The 21,058-nt window shown below is 45.4% G+C and overlaps 1 protein-coding gene across 1 annotated transcript in view; it reads right to left on the bottom strand.

The window, feature by feature from the left end:
- Positions 1–21,058, bottom strand: part of ttn.1 (titin, tandem duplicate 1) — a 252,137-nt gene that overhangs the window by 29,804 nt on the left and 201,275 nt on the right. The window contains exons 123-135 of the mRNA XM_083637998.1: positions 17,320–17,613; positions 16,469–16,753; positions 15,722–16,021; positions 13,049–14,579; positions 11,759–12,294; positions 9,378–9,680; positions 8,493–8,798; positions 7,189–7,479; positions 5,817–6,116; positions 3,780–4,085; positions 3,015–3,317; positions 1,244–1,525; positions 23–315 (exon numbers count right to left, since the gene is read on the bottom strand). Coding sequence (XP_083494124.1) covers positions 23–315; positions 1,244–1,525; positions 3,015–3,317; positions 3,780–4,085; positions 5,817–6,116; positions 7,189–7,479; positions 8,493–8,798; positions 9,378–9,680; positions 11,759–12,294; positions 13,049–14,579; positions 15,722–16,021; positions 16,469–16,753; positions 17,320–17,613 — 5,330 coding nt within the window. The remainder of the gene's footprint in view (positions 1–22; positions 316–1,243; positions 1,526–3,014; positions 3,318–3,779; positions 4,086–5,816; positions 6,117–7,188; positions 7,480–8,492; positions 8,799–9,377; positions 9,681–11,758; positions 12,295–13,048; positions 14,580–15,721; positions 16,022–16,468; positions 16,754–17,319; positions 17,614–21,058) is intronic.

Genomic DNA, 21,058 nt, shown 5'->3' with positions numbered 1-21,058 from the left:
TGTATTTGTGAGTGTAACACACCTCGCACACCAGCACGATGTCTGGCGTCTCACAGGGCTCTCCCACACCGTAGATGTTCTCAGGTAGAACTCTGAAGTAGTACAGCATGCCTTCCATCAGCCCATCGATTTTGTAGGAGGTCTTGGAGCACTTGGAGGTGACGGTCTTGTAGGCCCTCATGCTCGCCTCGCGCCGCTCGATCACATAGTTGTTGACAGGCGCTCCTCCGTCCACGCTCGGCGCCTCCCAAGAGATGGTGGCAGACTCCTTGGTCAACTCCTTGATCTTGATTGGTCCGGGTGGTCCAGGAGTGTCTGACATGAAGAATACCATGTGTGGTTAAAATATCAAATACATTTTGAAAGGTAGCACATTTCATTATAATATTAGCGTTGCCATCTGGACTCTGTAGTATACTGCTCGAAGAGCTTAAGCTCGCAAAAATCAATGTCAACTTTAAATTCACTTTGTTTTTCAAGTTTCAAGTTTAATGTCATCATTACCAGTAATGGCATTCCTAGACTCAGAGCCAACTCAACTTTACAATAGTAATATATAAGTATGTAGCTAAAAAAAGGGGGGGGGGGGGGGGCAGTAAGTAAAAAGATTTGCATAGTAATTACATAGGTTTAAGATTTGGAGTGAATAATATAAAAGTATTGACCTAGGGTCAAATAAAATAATTTTAATTTTAATAAAAATAACTTCAATATCATCATATACAGTATAATAACAGTGACTGTCTATATTGTGTATCTTATTGACTTTTATTCAAAGGCGAATACTGAGATTTTTCAAGGTTGCTTATTCTAATGTTCACTGGATATTTTGATTTCTTCTTACCATAGATCATCATATTTTTTGTCTCAGTGTCTGGTTTGTGAAGTGTATATTAGGCGCCAGGGTTCATATGACAACAATATGAACTCAACAACATAAACAGTGTAGGTACCTTTAATTACCCTGTAAAACTAGATGTCAAAGAGATTTTCAGGCGTGGGAAAATAATTGATAACAAATGTTGCATGAAAAACAACTCATCCATAAGTAAAGGTTATTGGCCAGACTTTGCCCAAATACTGGATAGATCTTAGAGCTTTTGGTCTCTGGTCAAGCCAAATGTCTCAGAGTGATGAACAAGGATTATTCAAAGTGACTTGAGCTGACTTAAAACAGGAATTAAGTCAGCTACTTCAGCTCTTATAACACAGCCATGTTTTTCCCCCTTTATTATTATCTTACCATAGATCTTGACCAAGATGTTGACTTCCTGCTTGCCGGCAGAGTTCTCAGCCAGCAGCGTGTACTTCCCGGCGTCGTAGCGGTGGACCTTGTCAATGATGAGCGTGGTAGCCGTACTGCTGACCTCGATAAAGCCGCGGTTCTGGAGGTCCACCCCGGGCTTGCTCCAGGTGATGGCGGGCGTGGGACGTCCCGTCACTGTGACCGACAGGCGCAGAGAGCCGCCTGCACGCAGGCAGATGGTCTTCTTCAGGTCATCGTGCAGCTCGAAGTCAGGAGTTTCTGTGTGAGGAGACGCAGTTATTAATGTGCATCGTTGGTGATCTATGGCACACAATGTTGCTTATAATCATAATTCTTTTATGTTTATAAAATTATTTTATGTTTATATTTTTTCCCCAATTGTACTTGGCCAAATCCCCCTGCTGTCCCGGTTGTTGCTCCATCCCCCGCTGATCTGAGGAGAGATGTAGAGTTGCACATGCTTCCTCCGATGCATGTGCAGTTACCAGCCACTTCTTTTCACCTGACAGCTTTCACCGGCAGGATGTAGCATGTGGGAGGATCACGCTATTCCCTCCAGTTCCCTTCCTACAGCGGACTCATACCCCATCGACTTCCCACCCGCAGACACGGCCAATTGTGTCTGTAGGAACGTCTGACCAAGCCGGAAGTACCGCTGCCGGGAATTGAACCCGGGTCTCCGCGGTAGTAGGGGAGTGCTTTTACCTCTACACTACCCAGACAGCCCAGTGTTACTCTGATTAAGACTGCAGCAAAAATGTCTCTGTATTGGAAGAAGGAAACACTGCATTTTATAATTTATTTGTTTAAATTTGCTTTACATTTTTGTGCCTTTTCCAATTATTCAAAACAACCATATGAAAGACTAGAGGTGGGGACTCGTGTCATATGACTTGGACTCGAGTCAGACTCAAACGGATTATAGAATTCAAACGCATGATGCTCTTACCAAGTTTTTATCCTATTAAAACCATTGCATTGAAAAATATCGAAAAAGGTCGAGAATGAAATGGCATTCCAGAGTATTTAACTTCCTTATCGTGACGTATTTCTGAATTAAAAGGTTGATTGTAGGCGGGACCAGAGCGGGACCAGAGACTGGAAGGAATTTGATTGGAGAACACGCCGCTACAGAGGCAGGACAAAACACTTGGGGAGTTTGATTGGACCATTGGAAAATGGGTGCATCACTAGCGTTAGAACAAACCAATATGGAGTCTGACAGCCAGGGATGAGTTGTATGCTAGCCTCGCTAACGTTAGCCTCCATTCAGTTGTGAAGGACTACTCCCCCCTTACCAGAGCAGGCAGGCGGAGATGAGGAGGACGACTCCTGGGAATGAGGCCGTACATGTTTGTGCCCACCCCCCCCCCACAGAAAAATCAGCTAGTTAACGTTAGCTCTGTGTCAGCACCGCACTGCACAGTAGACGGAGAATGACAGTTGATTGATTGATTGACTGACAGCTGATTAATTGATTGACAGCTGTCAAGATTTGATAGCACTATCAAATCTTTTTTTTGGCATACATTGTTAAATAGGTGCACTCTAGGACTCTTGATCTGTTCTGACTTGAGTTCCTGTTCTACATTTAGACTTGGAACTTGACTTGAGACTTGTGCCTTAAGACTTGAGACTGAATTGAGACTGGAGCAAAGCTGACTTGTCACACCTCTTTGAGAGACTAGAACAAACAGGACAAAACAAAGCAGAAACATTGCGAATTGTCACTTGATGTGTGACTGACCGATTCTCTCCACGGGCTCGGTCTCGGCGCAGGGCTCGCTGAAGTCCCCGGTGCCATTGATGTTGACCGCGGCCACTCTGAAGCAGTACTTCTTGCCTCCAGAGAGGCCGGTGACCACATGCTCGGTGCCCCTCAGGGTCTTCTGGTGGGCTCGGGTCCACTCCTCGGCCTCGGCCTCCTGGAACTCCAGGATGTAGCCCATCACATCGGCACCTCCGTCCTCCACCGGGCGCGACCAGGCCAGGCTGATGCTGTCGGCGTGTGTGTCGCTGATACGAGGGATGGAGGGAGGAGCGGGCGTGCCTGAGAGCGAGGAGGGGAGAAGTAGAAGTGTTACGAGATGTTTCTACAGGGGTTTTCCTGCATAGATGATTTTTTTTGGCACCTCCCAAAGAGGTTTTATCCACCCCAAAGAGGTTTAGCCACCCCCAAAGCCACCCCCATATGCCTGATATATTTGAGTTTTAGACAACCCTGACTGCATACTAACTCAAAATCAAACATTTTAGAGAATTTCAAACTTAAAGTCCCACAAATTGATTGATTGATTGATTGATTGATTGATTTTGCTTTCCTTCTGTTTGTGTCACAAGGTATATAAAATACCAAAAAAATAAACAAAATAATTTAATTTTAAATTTTAAATTGCAAGGGCATATCTGGTGTATTGGTACAGCTGAAGAATTTTTGAAAAACATTCTAATGAAAACAATTCAAAGTATGTGATTCAAAGTAAGTTAGTATTTCTGCGTGTACAGGACTTACATGTGGGCACTCTGCAGACGACGTAGAGAGAGAACTCGCTGGGCTCACTCTCCCCGGCCTTGTTGATGGCGCTCACTCTGAACTGGTAGATGTTCCCCTCCGTCAGCCCGGACACCTTCAGCGTGGTGTCCAGCTGGGCCCCGTCCCGGTTCACCTTCACCCAGCGGGCGCTCTTCCTCTCACGTCTCTCCACCAGGTAGTGCACAATCTCACTGCCCCCGTCGTTCTCTGCCTTCAGCCACTCGATGGTGGCAAAGTCCTTCCCGGACACCAGGATCTCCGGAGTGCCGGGAGGAGACGGCACGGCTGAAGAGGAGACACACGGAGAGAGAAAGGAGTCGCAGATTAGGTTGACTGGTAACCCTTTAAAGAGCAACTTCACCCCACCTAAATCTGGGGTGAAGCATGACACCTAATGGTGAAAAGTAGGGTACTGAACTGACCTGATATTGGCTGGTCTCTGTGCCCTGTGATGTCACCCTCTATAGAGTACAACAGGTGGTGACATCACCTGGCACAAAGACCAGCCAATAATAGAAAACCAGTTCAGTACCCTATTTTTCACGATTAGGTGCCAGGCTTCACCAAAGATTTGGGTTTGGATTTAATTACTTGTTAAATTACAGGCCATAAATGACCAGAAATAACTAAGTCATATCCAAGTAAAATAGATGCGATAATAGTTATAGCATTAGAATGACTAGTAATTACTCAGTAATATAAAAGTAAGATTAGAAAAAGTGCTTTTACCAGTAATTGTATTCGACAAGCAGTGTTGGAGGTAATGACATTACATTTGTCGGTAACGAGTAGTGTAAGGCATTACGGTTCCTAAATCCAATGACACTACAGTTACTAATCAAACACTTAAGTCATTACTTGCGTTACATAAGTTCTTCAATTTTCAGCAGGATCGGATTTGAATCTGCAGGATTTATGGGGAAAACATCAAACGTGCTTTCATTCACTCGATTGCGCAACAGCTGACCGTAAAGAGACGTCTTTGTGTGGCTAGAATGGATGGGTTGGGGGAGGGGAGGAGTGATGATTGGTTAGGTTTTAGGCATGAGGAGTGACGATTCGTTGGTTCGTCCCTCCAGCCGATCCATTGTAGGATAACTTCCAGAAACTATGGTGTCCGTAATGGCTCAACATAGACCACCGTAAACATTGTGACTGATCTACAGCCACCTTTCATAGGAGTTGAGACAGTCAGATGCGAGGGGAAAATGGCAGTGTGCAGTCTACAACCTTTGACGGGTGGATTATGCACATACTTTGAATTTGTTGCATGAAAGGACAGGAATGTGACAGTAAAGTGCAAACTTTGCCCAGGCCAGAAGCAATTTATCCACCGCTGTGAACATGATATCAAATATCTTCAAGCACCGGAAGGCAACATGTTAACAACAACACAAAGCTAGCAGATAAAGACCCAGGGAGGACCCACGCTCGCTGAGTCGTAGCAGCAGGTAAGGTGAAAAGCAGAAATAAACAGACTTGGTGCATTGTCAGAGGAAATGTTGCCAGTGTAAGCTGTTGACGGCGGAGCCCCTGACGCTGTATTTTGGACACGGGGGGAATAATAAATCCTGGCGTCTGATGTGGAGTCCTCCAAAGTTGGAGTTGTCTCCGTCTTTCAGAAACAAAGATCTTGTGTAGGTCCTCCTTATTAGGATAGGGATTTGTGCTGATATAGCGTAAGGTTTAATGTTGTTAACTGACAATGCATCTCAGGCGATGTTTAGGAGTAACACAAAATTAATCTAACGAGTAGTGTAACGAATAGTGTAACGAATTACTTGCTCCAGGGAGTAATTAAGTAAAGTAAGGCATTACTTTTTTTAAAGTAATGTGTAATGGGTAATATATAACTTTTTTGAGTAACGACCCCCAACACTGTAAATAAGTGGCACACTTTTGAAAACTGTACTTTTGATTTTGGTGTGAACTCTCCCTTTGAAACACTTGTAGCAGTGATAACCCAGTTCAAGACTTAATTGACTTTAAGATTCAGTCAGTAATCATGTGACTTACTGAATGTGTTTCTGGCGACCATGGGCTCAGACTGCATGTAGACTCCGGCTCCATACTTGTTGACTCCGCGGACTCTAAACAGGTACTCAGTGTTTTTGAACAGCCGGGTGATGGGGCAGGTGGAGTCCTTGCACTCATCGTCCATGATGACCCAGTTGAGGCGGTTGGTGTCGCGGCGCTCCACGATGTAATGACTCACAGCATCGCCCCCATCCTCCAGAGGGGGCTTCCAGCTCAGCATGCATGATTCCTCTGTTATCTTGCTGATCTCAATGCTGCCCTCGCACACGCCGGGGGTGTCTGCAAAACAAACCCACTGACTGTAAGACACTCTGAATAACAGTATCAAATATAGCTGCAAGCAGCAACTATGGAGGGAGAAAGTGTTATGTGGAATGTTTGTAACCTTACGAGGCAGCTGAAATCGCGTGAGATCATGATCACACGATAAATCCATGTTGCCACGCTGCAATCTATTGGCTTGAATCTGAACCATCAGTGGTTCACACCAATCAGCATCCTATGAGGCAGCTACGGGTGGGCTTTAGGTGTGACGCCAGACAGACAGATGGTTCACCCAATCACCTGCCAGGTATTTTTTTTAAGTGCCTGCCCTTTGAAACTACTAGCGCCTCCTCTGGTCAGTCAGGGCACCTGGTCGGGGCGGAAGGGAACTGGTGGGAATAGCGTGATCCTCCCATGTACGTGCTACGTCCTGCCGGTGAAGCTCCCCGCTGTCAGGTGAAAACTGAACATGTGTCGGAGGAAGCATCATGCTAGTCTACAGCTCTCCCAAGATCGGCAGAGGGTGGAGCAGCGTGTGTGTGTGAATATATATATATATATATCTATATATATATATAGATATAGATATAGATATATATATATACTGTATATATATATAGATAGATAACTTCTAATCATGACCATCCAGAGATTATGCACACCAAATTTGGAGACGGTATTGCAGGAGAACATGCTATTCTAGATGGTGGAAAATCTAGTCAGAAATGGGTGAGGACGAAATAAGTCTGATGCTATGACTTACTTTCAAGTGATTTTTTTGTAAATTCATGCAACGAGATTACATACAAAGGCAATGCAAACATGCAAGTAAATGAGATTTCACCCCGGGCGGCGTGAAAGAGGTGACAGACGCAAATCTTCACAGTGCGAATGACACAATTTTCATCTTAATGCCCAATGGACCAAAACATAAGTTGACATTGCGGGCCACCATCTGGTCTATTTTTTATTTACTTTTTGCCTGAGTAGTTTGCAGCACTACGTGCTTGGACCCCTGAACATACACAAAATACCTAAAAATGCAAACAACGCTTAAGTTCTCTAAGTGATAAATTTTCACACTCACCGAGCACTTTGACGTTGACCTCGGCGGTCTTGGTTCCACTGACGTTCCTGACGGTGAGGACATACTTCCCTGTGTCGTCTCTGTCACATAACTTGATGATGGCCATGGCCTTGGTGGGGGTGTACTGTAGGTGGTACTTCTCACACAGCTCCAGGTCCTTGGTTCCTTTGGCCCAGGAGCACTTTGGATCAGGCCGACCACCCACGGCAGCATCTAAGACCAGGTCTGAACCGGCCCGGACCGTCACCGTGTCCGACAGCAACTTGCTGTCCAGCTGGGCCTTTGGAGGCTCTGTTGGACAGGAAGAAAACAAGTGAGTGCTGCCAGTTTGACACGGCAGGAAGAAAACAAACCAGAGTGATGGCTGCTATAGAGCTGAACAGTCATGTGACGTCTCTTGCCCCGGAAGTGAGTTCCCCATTCATTTACTCCAAAGACATTTAGAAAAATCCTTATGTAACGAGTTATAAGGCTGGAACCAAGCCAACCCGTGACCTACTGAATCATGAGTGACGATAAAACATTTCACATGGAGCAAAAACAAAAAGTAACAGGCAGGGGGGGAATTAATTTTAGTTCCCCCTCCCCCATCTTTATTTTTCTTTTTGCTCCAATTTAAATGTTTTATGGTCAACCATAGGGCTACAGCTAATGATTGTTTTTATTATCTGTCAATTGTTTCCTCGACTAATCAATTGCATAGGCATCAATTTGATATGGCACTCGCCATACCTTGGCTTCTAGCCAAATTTGAGAGAGAGAGGGAGAGACAGAGGGAAGGAGAGAGATTGAGGAGAGAGAGGGAGAGAGAGAGGGGGAGAGACAGAGTGAAGGAGAGAGAGGGAGAGAGAGAGGGAGAGACAGAGGGAAGGAGAGAGATAGAGGAGAGAGAGGGAGAGAGAGAGGGGGAGAGACAGAGTGAAGGAGAGAGAGGGAGAGAGAGAGAGGGAGAGACAGAGGGAAGGAGAGAGATAGAGAAGAGAGAGGGAGAGAGAGAGAGGGAGAGACAGAGGGAAGGAGAGAGATAGAGGAGAGAGAGTGAGATAGAGAGAGGGAGAGACAGAGGGAAGGAGAGAGATAGAGGAGAGAGAGAGCGGGGAGAGACAGAGTGATAGGGAGGGGGGGAGAGAGAGGGGGAGAGAGTCGATTAATCAATTAATCGACTAATCATTGCAGCTCTAATGGCTTTGGGCCGAATATTTCTCGAGGTAAGATGACAGAAGTGCGAAAGTGTGTGTGGTTATGTATTGGACATCTGTGTAGTATCGGTGACGTTAACGCATTAGCAGAGGGGCGTGTCTTACCAAAGTCGGTCTTGCACTGCACAGAGCCAGTGGACTGAGAGGGCAGGCTGAAGACCTGGTTTGTGTTCTTGGCGATAACCCTGAACTCGTAGGGCTCTCCCTCGCCCAGCGCGGTGACGGTGAACGAGGTGTCTGTCACATTGGTGTAGTTGCACTTGAGCCAGCGGCCCTCCCCGGTCAGCGTGTAGGGCTTCCGCTCGATGATGTAGCCCACGATGGGACTGCCCCCGTCATTCAGCGGGGATGACCATTTGAGGGACACAGTGGACCTGGTGACATTCGTGACTTCTGGCTTACTTGGTGGATCTGAGAAGAGACAGACACACAGTTTGGAGCAAGGTACCTATTTATTAATAGTGGACACAAAATAATATGGTCCCTGAATGAACTGAATTGAGCACAAAAATTGAAAACGAAATCAAAATAAAAACGAATGAAAAATACAAAACTACTAGAAGCGCACTCGGAGAGCGCAAACCTCCGCCAAGGCCCACATGGCCCCGGCCACTCCTTCTACCCACCCCACGAACCCCGACTATCTACGACTACGACCTTACTATCCCTAGCCCCGCCTGCTTTCATGACCACGCCCCCCCTCCCACCACCCAGATACACCTAGCCATCCCTAGAATCTCGACTTTCTACGACCTTCCCATCCCTAGCTAAGGCCACTTTTCCCTTGCCCCGACGCCTCCCATTGACCCGCCCGGAACGAATCCGCTCCAAAATTTGATGGGTTCTTCCTTGGCCTATGCTACGGCCTTCCACCAAGTTTCATGAAATTGGCCCAGTTGTTTTGCCGTAATCCTGCTAACAAATGGACGGACAAACAGCACCGAAACATAACCTCCTTGGCAGAGGTAATAATAACTCAAGTCCACTCACCGACAGGGTTCTGGGCCACGGCTCTCTTGGAGGCCTCGCTGGCCTTGCTGAGCCCGGCGCTGTTCATGGCGTAGATCCTGAACTGGTACTCCAGACCTTCCACCAGACCTTCCACAGGGGAGTAGCACTCAAAGTAGGGGATCTTGTTCTCCCTCACCCAGAGGATGTTGTTCCTCTCCTTCTTTTCCACCCAGTAGCCCGTCACCTTGCTGCCGCCATCGTGGTAAGGCTCCTCCCACTTGATGTTCATGGTGGTGGCGGTGACGCCGGAGACGGTGGGTCTCGTTGGCGGGCCTGGAGGCGCTGTTAGAACAAACACATGTCTTGTTTGAGTACAGTCCCATACAACAGTCTGTTTCAAAAGTAGCTAGGCCTATACATTGTTATACATTACCATTAATATTACCTTAGTCTAACAACCTCGGGCATCACTTAGAAAAAACTCCCTTAGAGGACAAACATTTCTGGCATCAAAAAACTGCCATCAAAATATGATATATTGAGATTATCTTCTATGTTTTCGTTAAATCTTTTAACTTCAGTCCTGATCATAACTACCTAATATTCATTCATCTTCATAATTTTAACCCTTCAAACTCCAGCTTGTTTACATAATGCCACTGTTGTTTTAAATGAAAACAATATATATATATATGTGTGTGTGTGTGTGTGATGTGCTGAATCCTTCCTCGTCTATTCATTACCGTAAATTCCGGACTATAAGCCGCACCTTTTTTCCCATTTTTTGGGCTTTTTTGGCCCCTGCGGCTTATATAACGGTGCGGCTTATCTATGGATTTTTTCAAAAAAAAAAAAAAAAAAAAAAAAAAAATCTCTCTTTTTTAGCACTCTTTCTAACTATAAAGCCACTTCTGTTTTAATTTCCTCTCTTGCCCTCTTTTCACCACACTGTATGACACTGTATGACACTGTATGACACTGTATGACACTGTGTGCACTGTAAATAACAACACAGGTGGTGTTGTGTTATGTTGTTTTGTTGAAATGTTAATAAATGGGAGCATTACATATGGTAATTAAACATTAAAACACAAAAAACACAAAAAAAAAATACTATTAAAACACCCGCGGCTTGTAGTCCGGTGCGGCTTATATAAGAAAAAAATAGTCAACTTTGAAGGTGCGGCTTATACACCGGTGCGCCTTATAGTCCGGAATTTACGGTACTTACGATAGCACATTTTGTCAACAATAGTGAAGTGAACTTTGCAACACAGTCTACATCAGCTAAGATTAATAACAATGAACTTTGTTGATTATATTCTCCATACAGTCTGTCAGTAGAAATAATACAATAATGACATTGAATATTAACACAATACCATTTCTACATGTCTACACGTTCTCCAGGCTGACTGTCTGTCAGCTGTCAGTTTCAATTCAATTCAATTTATTGTCCACAATGTGGAAATTTGTCTTTGGCTTCACAGGTTTGCTTGCACACATGAAAGGCACAGTACATGCAACAAACACCAGAATACACAGTACACAGCACAGGAAATGACAGGATACATAATGCAAACACCAGAATACACAGTACACAGCACAGAGAGAAGCTGTGAGGCTCTGGCCTCAGTTCTCGGCTCCGAGTCTTAAGCCGGACTTAAGCTGTTCTCTGCTGGACTGCAGAGTCCACACTGTAGACTGGAGACTCTCAGTTCAGAATCACTGTTACTGTTCTTAATTAATGTCAGAGAAGATACCTTAACTCCCATAGAGTCCATAACTGAAATGAAAACACAAACCCGATCCTGGGGTCAGCTGTGAATATTGGAGAGAGTTTTACTACAGTAATAACTGATTTCAGAGTAGTTTATTAATGAGAAAATCCAATGTAATTAAAAATAAATCAAATATAACCGTTTTTAAACAAAGATTTTCCACTGAGAGCTACGATCTGTCTCAAAATAAGCAACAAATAAACTATTAGTGCTGGGTTATGAAGCTGAAAATTTTATCAATAAAAGTGTTCAGGCGATGTAGAGTTTTATCACAATATGTAAAATCAAATTTTTGGTCAAGTTTAAAGGCAAAATTTTGCTCATGAAAAAAAGTTGAATAGATCAGTCAACTTTTATTTAAAACACTTCTTTACTGCCAGAAAATACTATAATAATAATAATAATAATAATATTAATAACACAATCTGGAGTCCTTTACAAAAATGCCCCTAGTGATGGACAAAGGTATGTCTAATATTATCATTGAATGTTGAATTATTTTGTTAAAATATCTAAATAGGTTACAAATGACTAAAATTATACATTTGCTTTTCATTAATATGTTTGTGTCTTCTTTACTCAGTTTATTAATGTTTTGTTCACTGTAATAAGTTCACAGGTCTATAGAGTAGTACTCACTGAACGGATGCTCGGCAACGATGGTCTCAGACTCGGTGGTCTTGCTGATGCCGAACCTGTTCTCTGCGCTGACCCTGAAGGTGTACTGCATGTACTTGGTGAGGTGAGCCACGTGCAGCGTGGTGCGCTTCACGCTGGAGTTAATGAGCTGCCAGGCGGTGGAGCCCGACTCGCGCTTCTCAACGATGTAGTTAGTGATGTCGGTGCCTCCATCATCCTCCGGCGCCTCCCAGCTCACCACGCATGACTCGGACGTGATCGAGGAGATCTCAATGGGTCCGCTGGGAGCACTGGGTCTGCCGATTACATTGACTTCAATGGTGAAGGTCTTGGTTCCTGCCACGTTCTCCAGAGTCACGTGGTATTTGCCTCCGTCGCCTCTCATGGCCTCCTTGACCGAGATGCTGGTTCGGTCCTTGGACACTTTGATAGAGACTTTTTCTGAGTTCCTCAGCTTCATCTCCTCCAGCTTCCAGCTCACCTTAGGAGCGGGTCTGCCGCTGATGGGGACGTCGATGGTGAAGGTGTTGCCGGACCTTAAAAAAATCGGGGAAAAGTAAGGAAACATATTGTGAGGCCATGTCCCAATGGAGCTAGCAATAAAACATTTACTTAATTTTGCTTTACCAAGACAAGCATACATTTACAGATGCTACTCTTTTGTTTTTGGTAGTACTGTTGCGGGGGGGGGCTTCTTTCTGTTATTTAAATGTTTTCTTTGTTCTTAACAAAAGCCCTTCTTAACAAAAGTCGCACTACACACCAAATAAGTAAGGTCTTCACTTCACTTTATGAATTAGTATTGAGAACAGCTAAATATATTGTTTATAGTTGCATATATCTTACTCAGCTATTAGTTTAGTTTACAGATGACAGATAACTGTAGGCAAGTAAGATAATATTGACAGCTGAAAGAGCAGTGTCCAAGGTGCTGCGGATGTGTTTATAGCCAGAGCTAATGTTCAACACTAATCCCTTGATGAGCATTAATAGTCCAAGCAATCAATAAAATGTGCATTATTTGAATGTATAAAACACTAACAGTAACAGTAACAATATCAAATATGTTTATAGAATATTCAAATTAAGGTTAATTGGTGCATGGCACTGTTAAAAAAATATTATTATTAACCCCTTACTGCCAGAATTTATTTACAATTATATTAAATATATATATATATATATATATATATATATATATATATAGACTTGATTGACTTGACTTGAGATTTGTTAAAAATTATATCAAAATTGCATCTTAAAAGAAGAAAAAATAAAGTGTTACCAGACCTGGATGTGATGAGCTGGTCGGTGATCTCGCTGAGGTCAGCTGCAGGTTCGATGTGAGGCTCCTTGACCAGCACGGAGGCCAGAGTCTCCCTGGCCTGGCTGAAGCCGGCTTCATTTTTGGCCTTCACACAGAAGTCGTACTCATCGCCCTTGTTGAGTTTCTCCACCGTGTAGGAGAGGGTCTGGGTGTTTCCAACAACCATCCACTTGTCCGTCCCCTTGGCTTTAGCTTCAATGACAAAGCCTTGGATGCGACTGCCTCCATCGTGCTCTGGTTTGAGCCAGCCCAGGGACACGGAGCTGTCCGTGGTGTCCAGGACGTCCAGTCTCTTGGGGGATGCCGGTTCGGCCGTGGCAATGACGGGCTCTGTCAGCTCAAAGGCTTCGCCCACGCCGTGCTGGTTCTCAGCAGAAACTCTGAAGAAGTAGGGCACTCCCTCCAGAAGGTCCTGAATCTTCAGGATGTGCGCCGTGCATTTCCCACCGGATTGCTGCCAGGTGCGACGGCTAGCCTCGCGCCTCTCCACGATGTAGTGATGGATGCGGGCTCCACCGTCGTTCAGAGGAGACTCCCAGGCCAGGGTGACCGAGCCGCGGGACACTTCTTTGAACGCCAGGGCCTGCGGAGGTCCGGGGGTGTCCATCACCTTTACGTTGAACGTAACGGCTTTGCTGCCACTGGCGTTCTCCAGGGTGATGGTGTATTTGCCTGAGTCATTTCTCGAGCAGTTTTCGAAGGCGAGTGTAGTGTAGCCATCTGTAGTGGTGATTTCTGACATGGCACCCAGCTCGCCATCTTCCTTCACCCAAGTGGCAGCGGGAATGGGCTTTCCTCTGAAGTGGATGCCCAGACACACCGAGCTTCCGGCCTTGACAATGTGGCTCTGCTTGAAGCTGGCATCGATGTCCACCTGGGGTGGCATGAATCTGTCGATGGCCTGGGCGGGCTCCTCGGTCTCCTTCTCATCACCCTTGCCCACGTGATTGACGGCCGCGACGCGGAATCTGTACTCGGCTCCCGTCTCCAGACCGCTCACCGTGTAGGTAGTCTCCTCCACCAGCTCCTCGTTCACCCGCTTCCACTCCTCCTCTTCTTCCTTAGCCATCTCCACCACGTAGCCCAGGACCACCATGCCTCCATCGTCCGCGGGTCTGGTCCACTCCAGGCTGATGGAAGTGTTGGTGGAGTCAGACACGCAGACCACAGACGGGGCACAGGGGATATCCTTGGGCTCGGCGGCCTTGATGGGCAGGGAGACGTTGCTAGGAGTGCCCACGCCGGCATCGTTCACAGCCATGACACGGAACTCGTACTCCATATCCTCGGTGAGCCCGGGCACCTTGTGAGCACACTCCACGATGGGCTTCTTGGTGGTCACTTTGTAGAAGCGGACGGTTTTCTTCTCGCGTTTCTCCAGGATGTAGTACTGGACCGGGTTACCTCCATCAGATGTGGGCGCGATCCATGCCAGGGTGATGCTCTCGCCCGTCGTCTCAGTGGCATCAGGAGTGCCTGGAGCGTCGGGAGTAGCTAGGGAAAATGGGAGCAGTTTGGTTAGATGCGTCGTATGCAATGATTAAACACAGAAAATCGTGAAGATTTCAGATTTCTTTTGCCTCACTTTTTTCACAATTTTGTTCATTGAACTTTTCAGGGCATACAAAGAACAGTAAAGCCCAATTTATGCTTGGTCTGGCGACACTTTTGAACCCGTCGCCGGCAGAAAATTAGGACTTGAGTCGACACTTTCAAGTGTCATCGTGACCAATTTCCCAGAGAGAGAGGAGGTGAGTTGTGTGGTTGTGTGTCTTTATATGCGGCTGCAGCCAAGTACGTTACATCTTGCCTCCGACGTGGTTTCACTGTGCATTCCCTCTCTTCTCTTGGCTGTCTGCACTTATAGCGTTCGAGTGTCATGTGACCGTTGAACTGAGGCAAACATTCACTGAAGTATAAATGCAACACCATGAGCGACACTTTTTTTTCGTCTGCGACCATGTGCTGAGCGACACTTTCTAATAAGTATAAATTAAGCTTAATTCAATTTCAAAAATATCTTTCAAAATACCTACATACATACATACATAATTAAAATAAAATAAAATAGAAGGATGGTGATGGTGATGATAGATATAGAGTACTTTATCCCCGGAGGAAAATTCTTGCGTTCCAGCAGCAGTAACATCAATGACAGTAACACAACATAACTTATATCAAAAACACACACAGAGGTAGGTGTCGGTGAAACAATACTTTAGATAGAACTTAGAAAAAACAGTATATACATACTTAAAAACTATATATATATATATATATATATATATATATATATATATATATATACATACACACACACACACACACACACACACACACACACACACACACACACACACACACACACACACACACACACACACACACATTTTACATACATTTTATACTAAAAATCGAAGTAAAAATCAACTAATTAGAAATATAAAACAAAATAAAAATACAATTTACAGTAGAAATTAGCAATACCGCACTCACAAATTTGTATGAATGTGTGGCTAATTTCCGGATTATAATTATGTGCAGGTCCAATGCATTTGAAACTGCTATAACATATCTTGAGATGACTACCATGTGTGCGTAGAAGAGATCATGACCATATCCAACTCTCCACTTACTGTACTGCAGCTGTGCGATGACGGGGCTGGAGTCGATGGGTCGGCCCACTCCAAACTTGTTGACGGCGGACACCCTGAACTGGTACTCGTTGGTTGTGATGAGCTTGGTGGCGTTGAAGCTGCATTCCTTGCACTCGTCAGACACTAGGGCCCAGGAGATCTTGGAGGTCTCGCGCTTCTCGATTATGTAATGGGAAACCTCGGAGCAGCCGTCGTTCTCGGGCACGCCCCAGGACAGCGTGCACCTGCCCTCTGAGATGTCACTGAAAGTGATGGGACCCACCGGCTCCCCGGGAGTGTCTGCATTACAGGAGAAAAGACAAGAAACTGTGTCTTATGGCAGTAAGAATAACTAAGTATCATGCAGTTGATTGATTTACTCTTTCATTCATTAATCTTCAGTCCCAATGTATTGTTTTGTTTTATTTGTGTATTTGTATGTTTGTGTGTTGTCATATGGTTGTTGCTGTTGTTTTATTACTATATGCACTGATTTACGGACTGTAAACTGTAAATATAGCAAACTATAACATAATTCCAATGATTGCTTGACCCATCAATGTCCATCAAGGAGGGACTGGTGTTGGAAATTAGCTTCGGCTATATACGGGTGTACAGTACATCCAGTGTTGCTTCTGCAACTGTCAATGTTTCTCTCTACTGTACTTATCCCTTACAAATAAACTAATAAAATAAACTAACAAGTTAAAACTGCCTTATAATATGAAGAGAAAAACTGCACGGCACCTTGGACTTGTACATTAATGTCCTCCTTCTTGCTTCCTGATCCGTTGGTGGCCTCCACAGTGTAGAGTCCGCGATGCGAGCGGTCGGCATCCCTCACAGACAGCGTGCTGGAGCCAGCCACATTGATGATGTCCATCATCTTCTTGGTGATCTCCTTGCCGTCTCTGAACCACACCACCTTGGGCACCGGCCGGCCCGTGATGCTCACCTTCAGACGGATGTTGTCTCCAGCCTTCACCGTCAGACCCTCAAAGTACTCGGGGCCAAACTCGATGTTGGGAGCGGCTGGTTTGGAAGAGAAAGGGGTGAGATGGGATTAGTTTGACACGTGTGGATTCCTGGTTAATACTGGATTGAAGCGTGATCTGTTTAGTTTTAAATTACAGAGCAGTCATGCTAATTGTGCTAATGCTAATAATTATACAACAACATATTTGCATTCATATTCATTCATCTTTACATACTTAGAACTTATACAACTTATACATAGTTTTGACATCCACTTCACATAGTTATAATTACATCAGCTTCACTTTACAGGTCTGGTAAATACATATGAATGTAAATATGTTGTATTAGCCACATTAGTGTGTAATAGTGTTTTTTGTTAACGTCTACTTAGAAATAGTTGATACGTTGTTAGGGACCTGTAAAACAAAGGGTTACCCAGTTTTTGAGTGTTGGCCACTAAGTAGCATCTGCTGGGTTGAGCCTTGCTGAGGGAGGGGAGAGCTATACTCATGAAATTTCCTCAACTACATTTTTCTAGCCAGCCCTGGGAGTCAAACCGGCAACCTTACCGTCACAAGCTTCTCTACCCTCTAAAATACTACGGTCCCATCACCACTCACCGTTCTCACTCCTGACCACGATGAAGCCAGAGGAGTTGGAAGGCGGGCTGACCACGCCGATGCTGTTCCTGGCGATGACTCTGAACTCGTAGCGCTCGTTGATGGCCAGCCCGGTGACGGTGTACTGGCAGTCGTGCACGTCGGTCAGGTTCGCCTTGAACCAGCGGCCCTTGCCTTGGCGCTTCTCGATGTTGTAGCCAGTGATCTTGCTGCCTCCATCACGCTTTGGCGCGTCCCATTTCAGTGTGACTGAGTCACCGGTCACATCGATGTAGTCAGGCTGGCCAGGGGGGTCTAAAAAACGACATGTATCATTTGACTCATTTGACTTTTTACCACAGTGAATATTTACACTCTTATTCAATTAAACTACATACAAGTAAACATTTTAAAACTAGAGTAGTTTCTTTCAAGAGTTTTACAGTTTGTATTGTATATTGTGTTTGTATGTATATATTTTTGAAGTAGGGCTGGATGATAATTCAAAATTATGGTTTACGTCTTTCAGTGGAATTATATTGTGATGATACATGTATGGTGATTTTGAGATATCAAGAACAGTATGGTAGGGATACAGTATTATGTGAAAATGTCAGTTTAATCTGACATCACACCAAACATTACCCTTCGGGTGTCCGGGTAGTGTAGCGGTAGATTCCCTGCCTACCAACACGAGGGTCGCAGGTTTGTGCCCCCGTGTTACCTCTGGCTTGGTCTGGCGTCCATACAGGCACGATTGGCTGTGTCTGCGGGTGGGAAGCCGGAATGGGGGCATGCACTGGTCGCTGCACTAGCGCCTCCTCTGGTCATTCGGGGTGCCTGTTCAGGGCGGAATGGAACTGGTGGGAATAGCGTGATCCTCCCACGTGCTACGTCCTGCCGGTGAAGCTCCCCGTTGTCAGGTGAAAAGAAGCGGCTGGCAACTGCACATGTATCGGAGGAAGCATGTGTGTGTCTATGGCTCTCCCCAGATCGGCAGAGGGGGTGGGGCAGCGACCAGGGCAGCAGGGGGAATTGGCCAAGTACAATATTGGGGGGGAAATCCGAAGGAAAAAAAACCTTCGGTTCAATATGAACATTAATTTAATTATTTAACGTGATTTTGCTTATGTGAGCCATATCGGATAGAGAAAATATGATCTATTGATCTATGGAGAGTCAGCGTGATGTCACCCATTAGTTTTTGGATTCCCGTTTTGAAGCCTAGAGTATGGGAGTGTGGCCATCGTCATCGTGGGGTCCTTGCGCAGCTCACGCGAGATGGCACAAGACCAGGGGTTTCCCAGAGCTGCAGCTCCGCCTGCAATTATCTGGGCATTTACATTGACAGCTCTCTCAAGTGGAGTTTTCATGTTGATCACCTGTGTAGCAATTTAGGTCAGCGACTCCACTTCCTCAGGAGGCTTAGATTATTCGTCGTAAGTAACAAGATGATGATGACGTTCTAGAATGGTGTTTTAGGCAGCCTCATCAGATATGGGATGGCTGCTTGGTTCGGAACACTGTCCGTCCAGCTCAAAGCCAGAATCGCTAGCACTGTAAAAACTGCTTGGAAAGTGATGGGAAGGAGTGACCCCGCTCCCCTTCAAACTGTTTATGAGCAAAATGTTGTCAGTCTGGTGCTCAAAATCCTCGACGACCCACAACACGTTCTGTTCACCGAATACGAGTTACTGCCCTCGGGCAGAAGATACAGATCGAAAAGATGTAAGGGGAACCGCCTTAAGCTCTCCTTCCTTCCAACTTCAATTCAATTGTTGAACAGACTGCCGACACTGCCGTGTCCTGCAGGTGCCAGCGTGCTGTAAATTGCCGTCTTAATTACTGTTTTACTTTCTTTTTAATTATTTATCAGGTTATTTGGTTTTTATATTTTTATTTATTTATTTATGTGTTACAATGCACTTTTGAGGCCGCACTTTGGTATACTGCACTTTGCTCCAGTGCCGCAGGGAATAAAGTCAACTAAATTTATTAATTTGCTGGCACAAATATAATATTATATATATAATATTATATAATATTATATATATATATATATACAGTATATATATATATATATATATATATATATATATAGTTTGGTCGCTAATTCCTGTAAACCCAATCAGTCTATAGGTCCCGACCATCGCTCATCACCCCCGCCTCCGCTTTTCCCTCCAACTGTAGCAATTATTGGCGACTCCATCATTAAAAATCTTCGTTATATCAACGCCATCACATATTGCTTCTCCGGGGCCACGACAGTTGAAATCATTGATAAACTCCCCGCCATCCTCGCCTCACTCCCGTCCTCTGTCACAAAACTAATCCTTCACGTGGGCTGCAATGACACTGGCCGTCAACACTCCGAACAAACAAAACAGAACTTCATCCGACTTTTCGATTTGCTCACAGCTAGTGGAAAATCCACATATCTGTCTGGCCCAATCCCAACTCTCCGTCATGGTGACGTGCGATTTAGTCGTCTGTTAGCGCTCCATTACTGGCTCCAATCGTCCTGCATCTCCCACGGCATCACGTTCATCCATAATTTCAATCTATTTTGGGAACGCTCCTCCCTGTACGCTGCAGATGGCCTCCATCCTAGCACTCTAGGCGTTAAAATGCTCAGTGCAAATCTCCGTCATGCTGTTGCTGTCCACTCGGCCATGCCTGCTTGACTGTCTGCCCCTGCTGCTCACGTCCACCTCTGTCCTCCCTCCCCCTCCCCCTCCCCTCCCCACCTGGCCACTCCTGGTCAATTGCCCACACACTCCTCTGATGCAAATCCTCTCACCAGCTCCCCCTGGCGGAGAGGAGGACGTATCACCTCCTCACCTCCCTCCGAAACATGTCATGTTACTGATTCTGATGTAGGCTACGCTGTCTACCCATCGTCTCACACTGTCAACTCTGTCCCCCTTGTACCCCCAGTCATAAACATAAACATTCACTCCTTCTGGTCCAACGAGCCCCGCCCCCCTCGCACTGCTGCCCGTACTGTAGATCACACTGTTTTATTCCCCCTGCCTAAGGCAGTCACATACACCCCGCTTGTCTGTTTCAAACTGGCTCTTTTTAATGTCAGATCTCTCACCAGCAAGGCACTGCTGGTGCGTGACTTTATCCTGGACAGGAAACTTGACATCCTATGCCTTACTGAGACCTGGCAACAGCCAAATGACTTCTCCCAGCTCAATGAAGCCATCCCACCCGGCTTTACATATATCAGTCAACCCCGCTCCACCGGGAGGGGCGGCGGCCTCGCTGTACTCCACCGTCAGAACATCAATGTCACCACTGTCGCTCTCCCCCACTTCTCCTCCTTTGAATGTTTTGCTGTAAAACTCACTGGCTCAAAACCCACCATCATTATCACCATTTACAGACCACCAAAGCCCTCTGCTGCTTTTCTCACTGAATTTTCAGAACTCCTAACATCTGTCTGTGCCTTATCCCCCATTGTCATCCTACAGGGTGACTTTAACATCCATATTGACAACCCGTCCAATGCCCTTGCAAATGACTTCACCTCACTCCTGGACTGTCTCGGCATCACTCAACATGTTAATTTCCCAACGCACAATAAAGGTCACATATTAGACTTAATCTGCTGCACTGGTCTCACCCCCTGTAACCTCGCCCATGCAGTTTTCCCCATCTCTGACCATAAAGTTATATTATTTGACATCCACGTCCCCCTACAAAAAGCAAAAGAACACCGGACCATCTCCTTTCGGAACATAAAACGCATCAA

The sequence above is a fragment of the Poromitra crassiceps genome (genome assembly GCF_964638095.1).
Source record: "Poromitra crassiceps genome assembly, chromosome: 6".
Lineage (NCBI taxonomy): Eukaryota > Metazoa > Chordata > Actinopteri > Beryciformes > Melamphaidae > Poromitra > Poromitra crassiceps.
The sequence above is the reverse complement of the archived record's forward strand: the minus strand, read 5'-3'. Positions and strand labels throughout refer to the sequence as shown.